The sequence below is a fragment of the Rhinoraja longicauda genome, chromosome 10 (assembly GCF_053455715.1).
Source record: "Rhinoraja longicauda isolate Sanriku21f chromosome 10, sRhiLon1.1, whole genome shotgun sequence".
NCBI classification, from domain to species: Eukaryota; Metazoa; Chordata; class Chondrichthyes; order Rajiformes; family Arhynchobatidae; genus Rhinoraja; species Rhinoraja longicauda.
Window position 1 is genome coordinate 16,076,130 of NC_135962.1, and position 22,625 is coordinate 16,098,754.

Here is a 22,625-nt window from a genome sequence, read left to right on the forward strand (position 1 = left end):
AAAAGCATGTTAAAACTTGAGATTTTGTTTGACTAAAATATTGTTCTTAAATGGATCTGATTTTTGTCCTTGAAATGATCTCTTTCACCTTTGAAGGTTTTTATTTGAAAAAAACATGATTAATCTTCAATGCAGCAAATCAAAGAAATGGAAAATAAATCACAGTATTTGAAGTTTTGGACCTTTGATTCTGGAGATTCATTTGGTGGAGTAAAGATCAATTAATCGATCTGCCTCCCTCCAGCCAGACAGCAGGGCTCCATGAGTGGTGCTGTGGTAGCTCCGATGTGTGGCTTCACCAGCAAATAAAACCTGCAACGTCTGGAATCAGAGTGTGTGGTTACATGATGAATGCTCATCAATATGAGAGATGATAACATTAGAATAAACAAATTACCCCATTTAACCCACACCAAGTGGTTCTGCTAATTATCATGTAAATGGTGGCACAGCGGTAGAGTTGCTGCCTTACAGCGCTTGCAGTGCCGGAGGCCCTGGTTTGACCCCGACTACGGATATTGTCTGTACAGAGTTTGTGCGTTCTCCCTGTGACCACATGGGTTTTTACCGAGATCTCGGTTTTCTCCCACACTCCAAAGATGTGTATGTAGGTAAATTGGCTTGGTAGGAGTTTAAATTGTCCTGAGTGTGTGTCGGATAGTGTTAATGTGCAGGAATCACTGGTCGGTGCAAACTCAGTGGGCTGAAGGGCCTGTTTTCATGATGCATCTCTAAATTAAACTAAACCTCATTCAATAGAGTACAATACAGAGCTTCATTGAATGCCTCCTTCAGAGCCTTGGAGAATGAGGTAAGGACAACTGAAGATAGACACAAAATACTGGAGTAACTCAGCAGGTCAGGCAGAATCTCTGGAGAAAAGGAATAGGTGACTTTTCGGGTCGAGACCCTTCTTCAGACAGAGTCAGAGGAGAAGGAAATTAGAGATATGAAAAGGTACAAAGAACAAATGAATGAATAGTATAAAAAGAACAAATCAAAGCCAGCAACAATGATCAAGGAAATGCAGAGCCCACAATGGTCCATTATTGCCTGTGGAAAAGGTGATAACGAGTGGATGAAAACAGCGAAACTAAGCAGAACAACAGTGAAACTAGCAGGCCAACTAGGGTGGGGGAGGGACGGAGAGAGAGGGATATGGAGCCAGTTCTTCCAGAACAATCAGTGAAATGTTGCCACTAAAGTGTGGAGCAATATAGGCCATTACATCTTCCATCAGTCTTGGGTTTGAAGACACGTGTAAATGAACAGACCTCAACCAAAACAAAATAAACTGCTAGAACTGGATTTGCCAAAATCCAAAGATAATGTTGTGGGTTAAAACTCTTCAGGTAATTCCCTCATAGTGAAAGGTCAATGATCTAAAATGTTAATTGTTTATTCTTCCACAGATGCTGCCTGACCTGCTGAGTGTTTCCAGCATCTCTATTTTTATACCTGAAAAAACATTTAGCTTGATTGCTTGGCCATTCTGACTGCATAGTTGTTTGAGACTGGCATGTGAATAATACTCACATGCAGGACACTCTATAAAATGACACCCAGATCTGGATAGAGTGGATGTGGAGAAGATGTTTCCAATAGTGGGAGTGTCTAGGATCGGAGGCCATTGCCTCAGAATAAAAGGACATATCTTTAGAAAAGAGAGGAGGACTCTTTAGTTTGAGGGTGATGAATTTGTGGTATTCAGTGCCACAGAAGGCGGTAGAGGCTTTTTAATGATATTTGATATTTTTGGAGGAGATTTTTAAGGCATTGACAGATTCTCGATTCGTACAGGTGTCGGGGGTTATGGTGAGATGGCAGAAGAATGGGGTTGAGAGGGAAAGATAGATCAACCTTGAGTGAATGGCGGAGTAGACTTGATGGGCCGAAAGGCCTAATTCTGCTTTTAGAACTTATGACACTAACGGCAAGATGGGAGGAAAGCGAACTACAGTGAGAACATAGAACAGTTCAGCACAAGAACAAGCCCTACGGCCCACATTATATGTGACGAACATGATGCCGAGACCTGCACACCTGCTGCAAGTAATCCATATCCCTCCATTCCTTGTATATTTGTATGCCTGGCCAAAAGTGTCTTAAATGCCACGATTGTATTTGCATCAACCACTACCCCTAGTGGCACAAACCGGATACTCACCGTCCTCACCGTGTAAAAAGACCTACCCGGCACATCTCCTTTAAATTTTCCCCATCTCAATTTAAAGCTTTGCCCTCTAGTATTTGATTTTTCTATCTGGGAAAAAGGCTCTGATTGTCTATCCCATCTATGCCTCATAATTTTTTAGATTTCTATGAGATCTCCCCACGCAACATACATCATTCCAGAGAAAACAATCAAAGTATATCCAACCTGTCCTTGTACCTAACACCGCCTAAACCAGGCCTCATTTTGGTAAACCTCTTCTGCACCCTTTCCAAACCTTCCATATCCGAAAACGGGGTGACCAGAACTGCACACAAACCTCCAAATGTGGCCTAACCAAAGTCCTATAAAGCCACATCATGACTTCCTGACTCTTACACTCAATGCCATACACTATGAAAGCAATCATACCATATGCCTCTTTACCACACTCTCTCTCTACTTGTTTTGCCAGTTTCAGGAGTTATGAACCCAAGATCACTCTGTACATCAATGTTACAAAGGGTCATGGCATCCATTATAAATATTTTTTCCCCTTGCATTTGACCTCCCAACCTGCAACACCTCACACTTGCTCGGGTTAAACTCCATCTGCCATTTCTCTGCCCATTTCTGGAGCTGATCTATATCTTCACAGTCCGCAACCCCAGCAATCTTGGCATCATCTGCAAATTTACTATCCAACCCATCTAGGTTTACGTCCAATCGTTTACATATTTCACAAACAGCAGAGGTCTCTGCACAGTTCCCTGTAGAACTCCACTGGTCTCAGAACTCCAGCATGAATATTGTCATTCCACCACATCCCTCACTCTTCAACCAGCAAGCTAATTCTGAAACCACATGACCAAGTCACTGTTCATCCTATGCATTTTAATCTTCTGGATCAGCCTACGATAGGGAACATAATCAAATGCCTTGCTAAAATCCAGGTAGATAACATCCACCGCCCTACCCTTAACAATCACCTTTGTCACTTCCTCAAGTTTAAATCTAAATACAATTATAAGCAAGTTGCATCAGTTTATGCATTGGAAGGACATATGCCATGACTTACTGGAGATCCACTTCCCTCTGTTGCTTGTGGTAAAGGTTCAGTCAGTAGGTCTATCATATCACCAGTTGAATTGATCGATATATGGGAGTAGGAGCCACGAGTATACGGGTTACTGAACCATTTTGTTACAAAAACATTCGTTAATCCAGGCAGTGATGATCTCCCTAAAAAAAATCCCAGTTGCAAATAAATTAGAATTAGTATACATTCTACAAAATACCAAAATGATATATATATATATATTTTTTTTTAATGTACTTTAAGCCTGAGTATATGAAAAATCTCAAGGAGAACAATATTGTGTGAACCTGAAAAGTAAAACTTTCTCTACAATGTTCCCTACAGTACAGGTCCACCACCAATTTTCTGGTGGTCTGGCATCTCCTTTGTTCCGGACAAAATGATGAGAGCGCACTTGAAATTCCTCCCGGAAGTCCCCCTGAAAATGTGACACCTAGGCAAGGTGAGGTGGCCGAGCTTGACCTCATCGACCTCATTGGGATTTCCACGACGATCAGCGGGTCAAATTTGCCCACTGTGGCCGGGACTCTGGAACTCGGGTCCAGCTGGAGCCGGCAGATCTATTCCCATAGCCGACTTCTGTGGCCGACTTTGAGGGCCAGTATCTCAGCTCCTCGGTGGCCTAGGCAGACCATTCCATCACGGTTAGACTCCTCCCGGAGGTCGTGACGTCTGTTGGTCCGGCAAAACAGATAATCCCGAAAGGCTCTGCAAGCAAGGATGCTGGAAAATCTGTGGTGGAAACATAGAAACATAGAAAATAGGTGCAGGAGTAGGCCATTTGGCCCTTCGAGCCTGCACCGCCATTCAATATGATCATGGCTGATCATCCAGCTCAGTAACCTGTACCTGCCTTCTCTCCATACCCCCTGATCCCTTTAGCCACAAGGGCCACATCTAACTCCCTCTTAAATATAGCCAATGAACTGGCCTCAACTACCTTCTGTGGCAGAGAATTCCACAGACTTCTGTGTGAAGAAATGTTTTCTCATCTCGGTCCTAAAAGACTTCCCCCTTATCCTTAAGCTGTGACCCCTTGTTCTGGACTTCCCCAACATCGGGAACAATCTTCCTGCATCTAGCCTCTCCAACCCCCTAAGAATTTTATATGTTTCAATAAGATCCCCCCTCAGTCTTCTAAATTCCAGCGAATATAAGCCTAGTCTATCCAGTCTTTCTTCATATGAAAGTCCTGCCATCCCAGGGATTAATCTGGTGAACCTTCTCTGTACTCCCTCTAAGGCTAGAACGTCTTTCCTCAGATTAGGAGACCAAAACTGTACACAATACTCCAGGTGTGGTCTCACCAAGGCTCTGTACAACTGCAGCAGAACCTCCCTGCTCCTATACTCAAATGTAGGACCTGTATTAACTATGTAACAAAGATAAACCAGATGGATAACCAGACACAACGAAAGATATAGCAGAAAGCTGTTTATGCGCTGATAAACATATGCAGAGATTTCACTGTTAGTAAACTATGGATTGTCCAAGTGACAACTAATTGCTCTGCTGGGGAAAGGTTATTGCAGGGGCCATTCTCATCCATTATGAACAAACCTTTTAACCCAACAGTCCAAAATCATTCAACTCTTCATCAAGAGTAATTCGTCCCTTGTCGCTCAGTCAGTCACTGCCAGTAATAAGTGTCAGAGTGCAGTGTGATGATGAGCATCACAACCCTGCAATAAGATACTCACTGTGATGCACATGGACTACATTTATGGAACTGACAATTTTAAAAAGGATTCAGAAAAATCAGCAACATTTTCAAATTGAACTTAATCCACAGAATAACCCAACTGGGCTGGATTGAGTACAGTTGAACTCTGGTGTCACTGTGAGGCTGACCACCAGTATCTGCAGACTCCACTCCACAAATGGACATTAAGGTTAAGTGCACGTGATTCTTTTTCTTTATTTCACTTTATCTTTTAAATTGATATATATATATATACATATTAATATATTTTATATTATATAATTTAAACTATTTTTAAAAATCGTTATTCTCATAATTTAAACTGTCTCTGAATACCAGAAATAAGCACAAAGATGTTTTTGGCTGCAGAGGGCTGTCTATGACCAAATGGGTAGTCAGAGGCTCGCAGCCTCAGCCTGTGCCAACTGAGGCATTGCTACTCGCACCTCATGGAAGGGCCCTGGAGTGATGGCATCAGTACAATGGAGTGCCTGGGTCCTGCAGCAAGTAAGTGCACGTGTGGGATTAACACAGAGTCCAGATGCAAGTCAGATGCACCTTAACTGGCGCATTCTAAACATTAAAAAGATACTGCAGATATCGCATATATGAAATGAGCAGAAAACAGGGAATGCTCAGTGGGGTCATGAGGCACCTGTGGGGGCAGAGGAACTGGAGGAAGTTTTGTGAGAGAGATGGAGGCGCGGAAGGATTAAATGATGATACAAAAGGAAGAGATAGTGAGACAAGTGTAGAAATCTAACATTGCCTGAAACCTGTTACTGTTTTTCATGTGGGATTATGAATGAACATCAATAGAAAAAAAATAGCTCAAAATAAAAAGTATCATCCGAAGATTTATAAAGTTAGAGTTGTGCAGCACGTAACCAGGTCCTTGGGGCCCACTGTGTACAAGTTAGCCATTTTAGCCGGGGACTTGATGTCAAGTATCCCGCCATGTTTTGGGAGTATGTTGTTAGCTAGAAAGAGACAGAGAAATTCTGGGACCAGGAGAACAAAGAAGCACTGTGAAAATGGTCTCATGGTTGACTTCTGGTGAGAGCATAACTGAAGGTAACTTCATGGCTTTGTTGTGTGGCCTTGAGAAGATAAGGTGAATGGGAATGGCCATTTTGCAAAGGGACTATATGATGAGAATGTAAATATGAACAGGTAACATAATTAAGAAATCTCTAGCCTGATAAGGAACAAATATAATTTTTAATTATTCAGCCCTTGGATAATAACAACTTGAAATGATTGACCAGAATCACGAGAGCCTTGGGTTAGAACAAAAGCTTCCTTCAGAAGAGTAAAGGAAAAATTTGTATAAAAGATGGGCAGTTCGAGACTTTGGCAGTGACAACATGAGAACAACCATCGCAAGAAGAAGGGACCTGAGTTTGAAACTCAGAGAAGACTACTCCCTGCAAACAGAGTGAATCTGGCCAATTCATGCATACGGGTAATATCTGAGTTTAAGTCATGAATTTTGTGATTTAGTTTAGGAAATGATAAGTTTAAATAGTAAAGCACATGAAAAGTTATGAGAAGTCAATAGTTTGCATGCATGCTTAAGTAACTCGAGTGTTAAAGATTGAGTTGTACTAAACTTTGGTTTAGAGTCTTTTGTTTGACACGTTAGTTGATACCCGTTTGAGGTAATAAGGGTCAACAACATTAAAGGGCCTGTCCCACTTAGGCGATTTTTTAAGCGACTGCCGGCGACTGTCAAAGTCGTAGCAGATCGCAAACATTTTCTTTTGCCCGACAACAATGACCACAACAATGCCGAGTCAGATCGAGATTACACCGTCATCGGAAATATCACGAAATTCCCTCGCTGTCAATGCTTCTCTGGCGTCCTAATTTTCACTGAAATTACTGACAAGTTGGTAAGTACTTGAGAGTTTTGAAATATAACATCTTGCCCGGGTTACTTGAAAACTAAGCTTCACGTTAACAAGGCATAAACTGGATTGACTTCCAGTTTACTAATAGCAGTATTAAGAAATTTAATTTTAAAAGTGGTTAAATGGATTTTTGTGAAAAGTGTGTGGGCATGCTTTGAAAATTTACGGGAGATGCATGTCTGGTTTCTGGGTTGCATATCTGGGTTGGGAGCCTACTTTAAATGTAATCGCTGATGGCCATAAACATCGCGAAAATTCCCACGCTTACCTGACCGTCAAACTGTTGCCTCCAATCTACCTGTCAAATGTCCTGACGGTGAATAAATTGGTTAAACACAAGTATTTTATGGTATCTTCAAGTGACTTTACTTAATTTAATATTATGTGCTTCTAAATGCATATAAGACAACCTAGCAAACCTGCGGACAGCATGCGACAGCGCCCGCAATAAGCAACGATACCTGGCGACAAGCCAGCTGTCGCTGAGAAATTTCACTCTGGTTGATTTCTCAGCGACGCGCTGAGATCCACTATTATTCTTTGAAGACTCCTCACAATTATACCCGCGACACCCCGGCGAACTGTCGGCGAGAGCCTAGTCGCCTTAAAATCGCCTAAGTGGGGCAGGCCCTTAAATCTATACCAATCCCAATTTCCAGCATTCGGCTCATAGAATGCATGCTGTAGCACTTCTAAATACTTTTCAAATGTATTTTCAAATGCAAGTGCACTTCTAAATACTTTTCAAATGTTGTGAGAGTTCCTGCTTCCATTAACCCATCAAGGAAATAAGCTGCAGGTCACATTCTGAGTGTGTAAACAAACAAAAAAATTCTTGTCCACTCCAAATCTCCCATCCTTTACCCAAATCCTCAAAAAAAAAATGGCAGTTGGTTTCTACAACAGTTTGTACAAATTACCCCGATCGGTTAATTTATTCCCATATATTTACATAAGAATTCCAATTGCTACCTGTAAATTGTCTGAAAAGACAAGTGAAACTTGAAGCCACTTCTTGCGGACTCAGCGATTCTATAAATTCTGCCTCTTTTCCAGAGATTGTTCCCACAAGAAGATGCCCATATCTTTGGAACCAAACAGCAAGCTTTAGTCACTTGATATTTGACATTAAAAAATCTTATACATACAAAAACAATTTAACTATAACACTTGCTAATAATGCATGCTTATTGTATTCAATTACATACGTAACCAAACTTCTAACCGTAATGCATGTAGACCCTTGCTTATTCGCAAAGCAAAACAGATAAACCAGAATATTACTTAGTTAAAACATGACAGAAGGATAAATGGGCAGTCTTAAGACATCGAAAAATACTCCACACATTGATCAGCATGTGTGCAACAGACTTCATTGCTGGATAAACTCTGGATTTATCTAAATGACAGCCAATGTTTCTGATGGGAAGGGCACATTTTGAGCTTCACTGTATAGTTAAGAGCTTTTTCTCATCCATTTTGACAAAAACCTTTTGATTCCAACTATGCAAGGTCATTCCTAGCTATTTAAGACTTAATTTTCCATATCATTCAGTCCCCTTTCTTGAATGAGGCTGATCACCGAGTGGCACCACCAGCAATGGCTCCCTCGCCAGCAGTCTGTCTACCCTTTCTTCAGTTTTTGTTATTTTAAGTATGTGTTAAAAGTATGTTTTAGTTTTCCTTGGTTTGTTTTACGTGGGGGGTGGGAGTTGGGGGAAACCTTTTTTCAATCTCTTACCTCGACAGAGATGCGATTTTTTTTCCGTATCGTATCTCCGTCCTCACTGCGGCCTAACATCAAGGAGTTGGCGGCCTTTCCTGGAGACCGGCCCGGCACTTGTAGGCGCGGCGCGAACTTTAACATCAAGGAGCTGCGATCCCTTTGCCGGGGATCGCCTGTGGAGACCTCCAACCGCGGGGCTTGTGGACTTTAACACCATGAAGCCTGCGGTCTCTGGTAAGAAAAGGCTGACTCGGGAGCTCCATGCCGCGGAGAGAGATTTAACCGCCCCGACGTAGGAATTTCAATCATCCCGATGCGAGGGCTTCGAACCGTCGGCTGCGGGGGCTTTGATCGGGGGCCCCGACTGCGGATGGTTCAACAGCCCCGACCGCGGGAGAACAAAGAGGAAGTTGATTGAACTTTATTACCTTCCATCACAGTGAGGAATGTGGAATCCGCTGTGGTGGATGTTTATGTTAAATTTTATTTTATGTGGCGGTGTGTCTTGTTGCTTTTCACTTAGTATGGCTGTATGGTAACTCAAATTTCACTGTACTTAATTAGTACATGTGACAATAAATTGATCTTGAAATCTTAATTTGGTATCACAATGCAAATAGTTCCAAAGTTCATAGTGGTCTAGGCTGCCTAATTATACATAGAATTGACGGTATAATCCACGGAGAATAAAGATATTTAGGCCAACCAGATAACAGTGGCTCTTGGAGTATTTAAACTACTGCATTTGATCAGAGAGATGAAGTGACAGTCTTGCTACTGCCTACTGTTTGGAATCTAAATCCAGGCCAGTTAGAAGATAGTCATAGAGTCATACAGTGTGGAAACAGACCCCCCAGCCCAACGTGCCCACACCGATCAACATGTCCCATCTACACTAGTCCAACTGGACGCTGTTTGGCCCATATCCCTCTAAACCATGTACTTGTCTGATTGCCTCTTAAACGTTGCGATAATACCTGCTTCAAGTACCTCCTCCAGCAGCCCGTTCCATACATCCACCACCCTTTGCGTGAAAAAGTTACCTCTCAGATTCCTATAAAGTCTTTCTCCCTTCACCTTAAATCCATGCCCTCTGGTTCTTGATTCTCCCACTCTGGGCAAGACACTCTGTGCTTCCGACCGATCTATTCCTCTCATGACTTCATACACCTCTATAAGATCACCCCTCATCCTCTTGTTCTCCAGGAATAGAGTCCCAGCTTGCTCAACCTCTCCCTATAGCTCAGATTTTTTGTGTCCTGGCAATCTCCTTCTAAATCTTCTCTGCACTCTTTCCAACTTAACAACATCTTTCCTGTGTAGGAAGGAACTGCAGATGCTGGTTTAAACTGAAGATAGACACAAAAAGCTGGAGTAACTCAGCGGGACAGGCAGCATCTCTGGAGAGGAGGAATGGGTGACGTTTTGGGTCGAGACACTTCTTTTTCCTTCTTACACATTATGCATTGTTATGTTTGTTGTCAACACAAAGCGCACCTGGAGTACTGTGTGCAGTTTTGGTCTCCAAATTTGAGGAAGGATACTCTTGCTATTGAGGGCGTGCAGCGTAGGTTTACTAGGTTAATTCCCGGAATGGCGGGACTGTCGTATGTTGAAAGACTGGAACGACTAGGCTTGTATACACTGGAATTTAGAAGGATGAGAGGGGATCTTATTGAAATGTATGAGATTATTAAGGGATTGGACACATTAGAGGCAGGAAACATGTTCCCAATGTTGGGGGAGTTCCAGAACCAAGGGCCACAGTTTAAGAATAAGGGGTAGGCCATTTAGAACAGAGACGAGGAAAACCGTTTTCAGTCAGAGAGTTGTAAATCTGTGGAATTCTCTGCCTCAGAAGGCGGTGGAGGCCAATTCTCTGAATGCTTTCAAGAGAGAGCTAGGTAGAGCTCTTAACAATAGTGGAGTCAGGGGGTATGGGGAGAAGGCAGGAACGGGGTGCTGATTGTGAAAGATCAGCCATGATCACATTGAATGGGTGTGCTGGCTCGAAGGGCTGAATGGCCTACTCCTGCACTTATTGTCTATTGTCTATAAAGCTGGGTGGGAAAGAGCAGAAGGATGAAGAATGCCTGCAAAGTGATGCAAACTATTGAGTACTGAAAGGGGAGGCAGGTAGAGAATAATTTTGGCGAATATGTAGTTTTTATCACTTTGGTTGGAAGAGTAGAAAAACAATATCTTAAAAATAGTGAGTAATAAATTCTGGTGGTATGCATTAAGATCCTTGCTAAATTGCTAGGCAGATATTTTGAAAACTGTTTTCCCCCATTGGCCTTCTACTATGTAATTCAGGGCTTGTGAGTGAACTACGATTCCTGAAAAAGGAGGGCATTTCAGATGTCCTGGAGTGGAGTAATCTCGAGAACAGATGCGGCAGTGATAAAGAAACTGAGAAAAAGGGGTGGCATTCTTCCAAAAGACCGGGTGGGACGAGATGTAGTCTAGGTAGCTTGGAGGTCAGTGGATATGGGAGAAGATGAACTCAGGTGATGAACTACAGAGTTAGATTTAGCTTTTGGGCAAAGGGAATCAAGGGATATGGGGAAAAAAACGGAACGGGGTACTAATTTTGCATGATCAGCCATGATCATGTTGAATAGCGGTGCTGGCTCAAAGGGCCGAATGGCATATTCCTGCACCTATTTTCTATGTTTCTATGAGTAGAAGTGTATAGGCAACAAATTAATGACTGAAAGAATAATCTTTGAAAAATTTAATATATTTGGTCTAATCTGCCCACTCACTATGTGAGATCCAAAATTTTTCCTAGTGTGAATATGATGTAAACACTTGGGTGGTGGGGAGTAGTTAAATGGCTGGACTGGAGATATAGAGGCTGACCATCCAGAGAAGAGAGTCACAATCCCACCAACGCAAATGTGGAGTTTAAGGTTAGTTCATTAAATCTGGAATTTAAAAACAAAATCTAGCTCAGCAATGGTGATCGTGAAATCCTAATGAAAAAAAAAAGAAATGAAAGAGGCGGCGCAGTGGCAGAGCTGCTGCCCTACCCAGGATTGATCCCAGATACCGGTTTTGATCCTGAACACGGGTTCTGTCGTACAAAGTTTGTACATTCTCCCTGTGACCACATGGGTTTTCTCTGGGTGCTCCGGTTTCCTCCCACATTCCAAAGACGCACATGTTTTTCGGTTAATTGGCTTCCGTAAAATTGTCCCTGATGTGTATATGATGTAGGATAGAACTACTGTGAATGGGTGATCGCTGGTCGGTGCAGACTTGGTGGGCCGAAGGGCCTGTTTCCAAGCTGTATCTCTGAACTAAACAAAACTTGAATTTTAGGTATGACATGGAGACATTGCTGAGAGAGATACAAAGATGCTCTGCAAAGGCAAGACATTTCTAATCATACCTTTCTGTTGGTCTGACCACATAGAAAACAGGGGCACGTTTCCACCACTCAGCCAGATTGGGTTCCTGACGTGACAATGGGGTTTCCTCCTCCCAAACCAATCCAATTACATCTGTATTTTCATCCCAAAATGGGGCCTCGAATTCCAGGTAAATCTTGTTCATCGTACCAAAGCCCATGCTTTGAATTGCATTTAATTTTTGCTCAGGAAGTCTTGGCTGGAACAAAGACTGACCATTCGCCTTTAGACAACCTGTGGATGGAAAAGATCAAACATTTATTTTCTGCTACATTTGTTTTAAAATGAACTTTTGTGCTACTGCAGGTTTGCCGAATTGTTATCGCCAGAGGTTGATCAATATTTTTCACTTTACACTCACAAACAATAATGCTGTTTATATAATGGGTATGATGGCAGAAATGCTACCCTATGAGGTATTGTTTTAATATAATATCAAGTCTAACCCACTGAAAGGCTTAAACTATACTAATCACACATTCCATTTATTTTTTAATAAAAATAACGTACAATGGAAAACAATATATCAGCAGAAAACATTGTAAATATGCAGCTGGGCAGCAGCAGTTGTGGAGACAGAAACGGAATTAACATTCCATGTCAATGGGGTGTCATCAGAACATTAAATCTAAGAACAAAGACGGTGCTATGCTCAAAGATGCTGCTTGACCTGTTGAGTATCTTTACCATTTTCTGTTATTATCTCATTCAGTTCTGGCACTTGAGATAATGGTCGGTGCCATTTGCTACCGAGGACCTGAGCATGACTGCACAGGGCAAATTCAATCTGCCGATCGGTCATGGAAGTCCTGATGAGGTAGAGATCGGCTGCCTCACTCGGCCTAGGTGCCTCAGTTTCAGGGGGAATTCCGGAGGCGATTTCAAGTGCACTCTCATAATTTTTACGGATTAAAGGAGGTGCAGGACCACCAGTTGCTGGAAAATCAGCAATAGACATGTATGTCCCATTCACAAAAATTGGGGCAAATCCAATCCAGCTAACTTACCACCCAACGCTTCTATTCTCAATCACAGTAAACTGATGAAACCTGTCGCTAACATGCTATCTACCAATCTAATATGGCATCTACCAATGCTAAGTTTGACTTTTGCTAGGTCATCTTAACTCCAGATCATGGGCTTGGTATCATAGCCAAATTGCTACCATTTGGCTTTATCATAGCCAAAATGCACAGTTGCTTCAATTGCTAAGGATTGGGAAATTGGATTGAGTTTGTCGTTCTATGCACAAATACCTGCATCTCATCCTACTTGTGCTTCTGACAATAAATTCAATATAATCTGTCATTCCTCAACAAATGAAGCAGCTGATGCTTGCATAGAGCAAGCCTTAGACAGCATTAAAACCTGTGCTGATAAGTGGCAAGCAACATTTGAACGACAAACTTTTTGGTAATGACCATCTCCAACATGAGAATCTTGCCACCTACCTTTATATTTAATGGTATCACAAAATGCTGGAGTAACTCAGAAGATCAGGCAGCATCTCAGGAGAGAAGGAATGGGTGACGTTTCGGGTCGAGACCCTTCTTCAGACAAATGTCAGGGGAGGGGGGCGGGACAAAGAAAGGATGTGGTTGGAGACAGGAAGACAGTGGGAGAACTAGGAAGGGGGAGGGGAAAGAGAGGGACAGAGGAGCTATCTAAAGTTAGAGAAATCAATTTTCACACCACTAAGCTGTAAGCTGCCCAAGCGAAATATGAGATGCTGTTCCTCCAATTTGCACTGGGCCTCACTATGACACTGGAGGAGGCCCATGACAGAAAGGTCAGACTGGGAGTGGGAGGGGGAGTTGAAGTGCTGAGCCACTGGGAGATCAGGTTGGTTAAGGCGGACTGAGCGAAGGTGTTGAGCGAAACGATTGCCGAGCCTGCATTCGGTCTCGCCAATATAGAGAAGTTGACATTTGGAACAGCGGATACAATAGATGAAGTTGGAGGAGGTGTAGGTGAACCTCTGCCTTACCTGGAAAGACTGTTTGGGTCCTTGGATGGAGTCGAGGGAGGAAGTAAAGGGACAGGTGTTGCATCTCCTGTGGTTGCAGGGGAAAGTACCTGGGGAAGGGGTGGTTTGGGTGGGAAGGGACGAATAGATCAGGGAGTTACGGACGGAACGGTCTCTGTGAAAAGCAGAAAGGGGAGGAGATGGGAAGATGTGGCCGGTAGTGGGATCCCGTTGGAGGTGACGGAAATGTTGGAGGATAATTTGTTGTATACTCTGGCTGATGGGGTGGAAGGTGTGGACAAGGGGGACTCTATCCTTGTTACGAACTGGGAGCGGGGGAGAAAGAGCGGAGCTGCGGGATATAGAAAAATAACTGCAGATGCTGGTACAAATCAAAGGTATCACAAAATGCTGGAGTAACTCAGCAGGTCAGGCAGCATCTCAGGAGAGAAGGAATGGGAGACGTTTCGGGTCGAGACCCTTCTTCAGACTGATGTCGGGGGGGGGGGGGACAAAGGAAGGATATAGGTGGAGACAGGAAGATAGAGGGAGTACTGGGAAGGGGGAGGGGAAGAGGGGGACAGAGGAACTATCTAAAGTTGGAGAAGTCAATGGTATCTGGCACCACAAGGAAGTTAGCCATCTGCAGGACCTGTTTGTGTTACTTGATGTCAGGAGAGTCTTAGTAACCCTAAACACTAGTTCACTTCAAACTGTGACAGATAGCATATTGCCACAGCCCAAATGAAGCCGTAATGTTCAGAGCTAAGGTCACCTTGACAACCCCAGGCCAAGTGGTTTGCGTCCTGAGACTAACATGGTAAAACTACTTTAGTGACTTATTCAAATAACAAGATGTCACGTACACTGGTCCTTGAAGTAGGAGAATTTACCCCCAAACCCCTTGTCTTCTCTTGATGCTGCTTTCTCCAACATGCCACATTGCCTACTCTCCCTCATTCCTCTTCCCTCTGTGATGTCTTGAGGTCGGGAGCTTTTCTCTTGAAGGTTGGGAGGTGTGGGTGCCAGAAATGAAGACAGAAAAGTTCTTGTTTTCAAACTTAAATTCCATAGATTTAGTCTTTTCCAAAAACAGGTAAACTTAATTGTTTGCAGACAGGTACACAAAACCAAAACAGGTAGTTAAATCAAAACTGTAGCTTGCTGCCTTCTTACAAAATATAACTCAAACACTGCTTCTCTGCTCCAGTCATTGTCTCTCTCTTTAAATACACTGCTTCCCTTCCCTTTTAACTCTCTCACTGAGGCAATCAGCTCATCTGGTTCAGCTGGGCAGCAATCCGTATCAGCAGCAATCAATCAGTTTCAGCAGCAATCAGTCAGTGTCAGCAGCAATTAGTCAGCAGCAATCAGTGTCAGCAGCAATCAATCAGTGTCAGCAGCAATCAGTCCGTGTCAGCAGCAATTAGTCAGCAGCAATCAGTGTCAGCAGCAATCAGTGTCAGCAGCAATTAGTATCAGCAGCAATCAGTGTCAGCAGCAATCAGTGTCAGCAGCAATCAGTATCAGCAGCAATCAGTGTCAGCAGCAATCAGTGTCAGCAGGGCAGGCAGCCCTGCTGACTGTGGGTTTTGTAGTCTTTTGCTGGCAGCCATGATGGTTTGTAGTCCTTGTTGCATCCACCGGGAGGAAATGTATCTCCCCTCTATGACTCTACCTGTCATGATATCACACTTCATTCACCAGATTCCCCATCTCCTTAATAAAAAATTTGAGGGATAACTTTTTCTGGAAGTCAATTAACTTAAAAACCTGTACGTCCTTGGACTGTGGGAGGAAACTGTGGAGCACCTGGGGAAGACCCACATAATCACAGCGAGAACGTACAAACGCCATACAGATAGCACCCTCAGTCAGGATCGAATCCAGAGTCTGACACTGTGAGGTGGCCATTCTCCTGCGGTGCACCTCTGTTATATTCCTTTATAATAGTGAATGTGTTACATCTTTATTTATTGTTGATTTATTGTTGATCCTGCACCTTGTGCGGTGATGTTACAATTACCTAGTGAAATGGTAAGGATGACATGATCAGCTAGAATGTGGCCTCCATCTTCACACACCACCTTGACAGGATATAGTGATCTGTCCTCTGACTCAAAGCTTCCATTCCACAGGATTTGCTGAACAGGCTTCTTCAGCAACAGCTTCTCTCTCGGAATAACCTCCAGCAATTTCTGAAGCAAGTCGGGGAATAACCTGGAACAATAGAGCATTCTGTCATTAAGGTAGAATTGGAAACACAATGCAATTATAAGTAAAGAGAAAGAAGAACAGCCAATTCCCCCCCAAGTGTGGTAAATCCACACAGCACTGGGTAACCCTACAATTTCCTGGGATGAATCAGGGAGATGGTGATCATAATGAATGAGGAAATGGCTAATTTATGAAAACAAAAATCCTGGAAATATTTTTCAATCTTCCAGCCTTTCACCCCACTCTCAACATTTCCTAATGCAATCAAGGCAGGATCTTGTCAACCCTCGATCATTTATTATCTAGCATTAGTGCAGCTGTAAACATCAATTTATTCTTTAGTTTAGAGATACAGTGCGGAAACAGGCCCTGACCCACGAAGTCCGTGCCAACTAGTAATTCCTGTTACACTAGTTCCATCGTACAGACTAGGGACAATTTACAGAAGCCAATTAACTTACAGACCTGTAAGTCTGTGAAATATGGGAGAAAACCGGAGCACCCGGAGAAAACCCACGCTGTCGCAGGGAGAACATACGAACTCCATACAGACCACCTTGCCACTCTTTTTCTCAAGAGGTTGCCTGATTTATTTCAAAAGATTCCAGTGAATCTGCCAAATCCCTAAAGTTTGGGCAGTCTACCATAACTAACCATTTCATATAACCTATCCTACCAGACTTATTTATTTAAAAAACTCAGAATCGTGTTGTAGTTTTAAAGTAAATAGATCCAACATGTGGAACCTGACCTATTAACAATATTCAGTGTTAGAACTTCCCTGTATCATCTTCAGAACCTTGGTGTCCTTTGTTATGAAGAAAAATGAAAAAAACCTTCGGATTTAAGTGCTGACATGAACATGTATCGAAGACACTGTTTAAAACATTCCTACTTCTGCAATTTACATATTGGAATGAATATGTAAATTTGGGTTGTTGAAGTGGCTGCCTTCAACCTGTTGAGATTACCTCAGAATTAACATTACCAATCTTCCATTAAGATCTACACAAAACTCCTAGTGAACGAACTAACTTTTTGACGGTCACGATAGGTCAAGCAAGAACATTACTGAAATAAATATTTATTAACCTTTCAATCATATTAGTGGCATTTATACATTGACTGTGCAAGTAGATGGGGTTAATTGACAATAACTGAATTGTTATGAAAGCAATTTGGTACGTTACATTAATTCAACTATAATGAACCACTTATTATTAATTTTCAGTTAAAATGAGTGTAGGAAATTAACATAGATTAATGAGATTAATTTAGCCTCACATTCATTAGGTAGCTAATAAGATAGCAATATTAAATAGTCTGCCTGTTTTAGGATAAGTAATGAATTGGCTGTGGGTTGGTTGTTGTATTCTTGCATCAGTTAGGATGTATGAAGGTCATCAGCTCATCTTAATCCAGAGAGCCTGATGTACCATTACAGTATTGCTAACTTGTCAGAGGTACCAGCTCACGTCCTATTTCGCTTTTAGATGGATGAAAAAAAGCCAATTTTTAAGGAACAGTGAATGTGTCTATTATTCTGCTCATAACTCAATTTGTTCCATTGAAATAGAACATCTGATTTCAGTCAGATACTGTTTTGTGGGGCTCCGCTAGACACAGGCTGTTTTCAATGTTTGCCCGTATAACAATGATGATTTCACTGAACCATTCTCTTGCTCTTTCAAAACCTAAAAAGACACATTCTATGCTAAATAACTGTGCATAATTTTACAAATCTTCATTATGTTGCATTGTGCAAAATAATTAGCAATGTATCCACATAACTCAAACACTCAATAATTTTGATGAATTCAATGAAACTTGAAACATTGAATTAATGCAATAGGCACTTTTAATTGCTCTTAAGATCTGGTATTACTTATTGGCTGTCCTCAAAATCTCTGAATGCATTAAAAGTCAGGTATAATGGATTTTAGAGAAACAGCATGGAAACAGGCCCTTCTGCCCACCAAGTCCTCGCTGAGCAGCCATCATCCATGCACTAACACATCCTACACACCAGGGAAAATTTTACAGAAGCCAATAACCTACGAACCTGTACGTCTTTGGAGTGTGGGAGGAAACCGCAGCACCCAGAGGAAACCCACACGGTCACAGGGAGAATGTGCAAACACCATACAGCCAGCACCCGTAGTTAGGATCGAGCCTGGGTCTCTGGCACTGTAAGGCAGCAACTCTACTGCTGTGCCACCCTGGAATTGGAGTCTCATGTTGGCTAGAGCGGATAAGAGGGACAGATTCCTTCTTCTCACTTGAACTATTAGGTTTACAGGAACTTGATTATCTGCCGGTTTTGGGCTACAAATTGCGATGATTTGAAATTTGAGTTTAATACATTTCAAGATCCATGTTGACTTTGACCATTGTGGAGCTGATCCAATATCATAATCCTTGGGGTGCAGGACCAACTACATCCAAATATAAATTAAAAGTATCATAGCTAGTAAACATCATCTAAATTATTGTGGGGAGTTTCAAGCATGCTTCACTAACCCTTGAGAATTTCTGTCGTGGCCTTCAATGTTGTTATATTCTTCATATTCGTGTACAGACACTTCACTCAGACTGTCTGCTGCAAGATGAACACACTGCCATTTCATTAACATGCTCAACAAACCCAGCTTTTGTCTTCTCAGGTCAGTGTGGTCACCATCCCACTGTGCGACTAACGTTTTCACTTCCTCTAAGTAGACATCAGCCAGGCTGTTAGCTTGTGTGTATTGCTTTTGTTGAGCAATAAGATGAGCACGTCTCAGTATGCTGCTGGCTAGATTCTTCACTTCTTTCGTGACATCGGGATCCATCTGCTTCTGCATGTCGGTAAGCACTGACAATTCTGGGTCAGACCGATCGTGCGTTTCCTGTAAAAGGCCATGTTCTTTGGCCAGTTGAAAAATAGGGTTCTTCATACTCGCCCCATGAATGTACTGGGCTCCTTCATCAACGGTTGACTTACCTGAATAAATCAGGGAAACAAAAACTTTAATTGAGATATCATTTCTGGGCCAAATGATTTACTTACAAAATAACTGATGGAACTTTTCACAGTCAATCTGGATGTTCCAAAGTGTAGGTTGGAATATTAAAAATAGTCATGTTGTTGTTCATCATTTGTTCTCGAGCAAAACCATAATATCTAGACTTTAGTCCTTAGAGATGCAGCACTGACACAGGCCCTTCGGCCCACAGAGTCCACGCTGACCAGCAATCACCCCGCACTATCTTTGACACTAGGGACAATTTACAATTTTTACCTAAGCCAATTAACCGACAAATCTTTAGGTCTTTGTAATGTGGGAGGAAACCAGAGGATCAGGAGAAAACTCACGTAAGTCACGGGGAGAACGTACAAAATCCATACAGACCGCACCCAAGGTCAGGATCGAACTCGGGTCTCTGGTGCTGTAAGGCAGCAACTCTAGCGTTCTGCTCTATCATTATATATTTGAGAGATCTTGTGTCCATGTTGTTTGTGAACAGAATGCCATAAATATATCAGACAAAAACTGCATCATTGAGCAACAGAAAGTCATTGGTAATTATTTTCATTATTAATAATTATTGTTGTCTTCCTTCATTTAATGAATCTGGATTTATGTAACTTAATTAATTTCCACCATCTCATGCATTTTCCGTCTTGTTAACCATACCGAACAGACAGCTTCTGATCCGCCCTCCAGGTTGGCTTGAAGCCTCAACAATCTGAATGTCAGTGAATCCGTGCGTTAGTAGTTTTCCAGCCGCTCCCACACCAGCTATCCCAGCTCCGATCACAACCAGCTTTGGGTTTTTCTTCAGTGTATTCTTGAAGTTCATCTTGGAAAACGCACAAATTTTCTGTGACACGTGTCTGCAACTATACTGTAACAAAAAAGTATTTTTGTCGAGTGTGACTTTAGTAACTTCCCCTTTAAAAAATGAGTCTTTGTACAGAATACATATGGCAGACGGTCAACTTTAGCAGCTGATTAAAAGAATGTTGCCGGAATGTTGCCAAAATTTTCATCAGCTCAGCCAGTGACAATTTGAAAAGAACAGGGCAAGGACAATGCTTCTAAAATATGTATAAATACATAAGCAATGTATTTAAAACTCAGTTATAAAAGATTAGACTAGCTATAAATGATGTTCCATTGCAGCACGGAAGGCATCTATTTGGACTATTGAGACCGGCTCTCTGTAGAGAAATCCAATCAGTCCCTTTCACACACTCTTTCCCAGTTATTCTGCAAATGCTTTCCCCTTAACTATTTATCCTATTACCTATTGAAGGTCCTGGTTGAGTCTGTTTTCACCACGCTTTCGGGCAGTGAGATCATTTTCTACATGAAAAGGATTTTCTTTACATCCCACTTCAGTTCTTTAAGTTGCCATTTTATCAGAAACAATTAAAATATATTTTACAAGAACTCTCTACTATCTAAACTTCTTTAGTTCAGTTTAGTTTAGAGATACAACACAGAAACAGGCCCTTCGGCCTACTGAGTTTGCACCGACCAGCTCTCCCCACACCCAAGCATGATCCCACACACTAGGGGCAATTTACAATCTTTACTGAAGCCAATTAACCTACAAACCTGTTCATATTTAGTGTGTGGGAGGAAACCGGAGCACCTGGGCAAAAACCCGTATGGTCACAGGGAGAATGTACAAACTCCATACAGACAGCACCCAGAGTCGATCGAGCCCAGGTCTCTGGCACTGTACGACAGCAACTCTACCACTGTGCAACTGTGCCGCCCTTCCTTGTTACTTATTTGATTCATATTAGAATATGATAAAAAAACACATGCAACATGTTTTCACCTTGATAGAGTGCAGGTGCAATGATTGATGCAGCCAATAATTAAATTTTGAATCTGGCATGTAAACATATCTGACGTTTTACCCAGAACTCATAACACGAATAGAATCCCTCAATATTTAAGGTGTTGGCATATCCCCATCAGGCTAATCTATATGAAAACCAGCTTTGCCATTAACTTATCTCTAACTTTTCCATTAAGTAATAAAGCTAATAGTGAGGAAAGAAAAAATCTATTCCAACAGCTGGATTAGACAATAGACAATAGACAATAGACAATAGGTGCAGGAGTAGGCCATTCAGCCCATCGAGCCAGCACCGCCATTCAATGCGATCATGGCTGATCACTCAATCAGTACCCCGTTCCTGCCTTCTCCCCATACCCCCTCACTCCGCTATCCTCAAGAGCTCTATCCAGCTCTCTCTTGAAAGCATCCAACGAACTGGCCTCCACTGCCTTCTGAGGCAGAGAATTCCACACCTTCACCACCCTCTGACTGAAAAAGTTCTTCCTCATCTCCGTTCTAAATGGCCTACCCCTTATTCTCAAACTGTGGCCCCTTGTTCTGGACTCCCCTAACATTGGGAACATGTTATCTGCCTCTAATGTGTCCAATCCCCTAATTATCTTATATGTTTCAATAAGATCCCCCCTCATCCTTCTAAATTCCAGTGTATACAAGCCCAATCGCTCCAGCCTTTCAACATACGACAGTCCCGCCATTCCGGGAATTAACCTAGTGAACCTACGCTGCACGCCCTCCATAGCAAGAATATCCTTCCTCAAATTTGGAGACCAAAACTGCACACAGTACTCCAGGTGCGGTCTCACCAGGGCCCGGTACAACTGTAGAAGGACCTCTTTGCTCCTATACTCAACTCCTCTTGTTACGAAGGCCAACATTCCATTGGCTTTCTTCACTGCCTGCTGTACCTGCATGCTTCCTTTCATTGACTGATGCACTAGGACACCCAGATCTCGTTGAACTCCCCCTCCTCCTAACTTGACACCATTCAGATAATAATCTGTCTTTCTATTCTTACTTCCAAAGTGAATAACCTCACACTTATCTACATTAAACTGCATCTGCCATGTATCCGCCCACTCACACAACCTGTCCAAGTCACCCTGCAGCCTTATTGCATCTTCCTCACAATTCACACTACCCCCCAACTTAGTATCATCTGCAAATTTGCTAATGGTACTTTTAATCCCTTCGTCTAAGTCATTAATGTATATCGTAAATAGCTGGGGTCCCAGCACCGAACCTTGCGGTACCCCACTGGTCACTGCCTGCCATTCCGAAAGGGACCCATTTATCCCCACTCATTGCTTTCTGTCTGTCAACCAATTTTCTATCCATGTCAGTACCCTACCCCCAATACCATGTGCCCTAATTTTGCCCACTAATCTCCTATGTGGGACCTTGTCGAAGGCTTTCTGAAAGTCGAGGTACACCACATCCACTGACTCTCCCTTGTCAATTTTCCTAGTTACATCCTCAAAAAATTCCAGTAGATTTGTCAAGCATGATTTCCCCTTCGTAAATCCATGCTGACTCGGAATGATCCCGTTACTGCTATCCAAATGCTCAGCAATTTC

General features: G+C 42.4%; 1 protein-coding gene across 1 annotated transcript; it reads right to left on the reverse strand.

Annotated features, from left to right (window-relative positions):
- Positions 1–198: 198 nt before the first annotated feature.
- LOC144597731 (peroxisomal N(1)-acetyl-spermine/spermidine oxidase-like) lies at positions 199–21,197 on the reverse strand. The gene is made up of 8 exons (XM_078407260.1): positions 21,186–21,197; positions 19,869–20,010; positions 18,712–19,174; positions 16,001–16,194; positions 11,990–12,242; positions 7,839–7,951; positions 3,231–3,394; positions 199–321 (listed from the first exon to the last, which is right to left on the reverse strand). The coding sequence occupies exons 1-8, from the start codon at positions 21,195–21,197 to the stop codon at positions 199–201; spliced, it is 1,464 nt and encodes a 487-aa protein (XP_078263386.1).
- Positions 21,198–22,625: the final 1,428 nt, after the last annotated feature.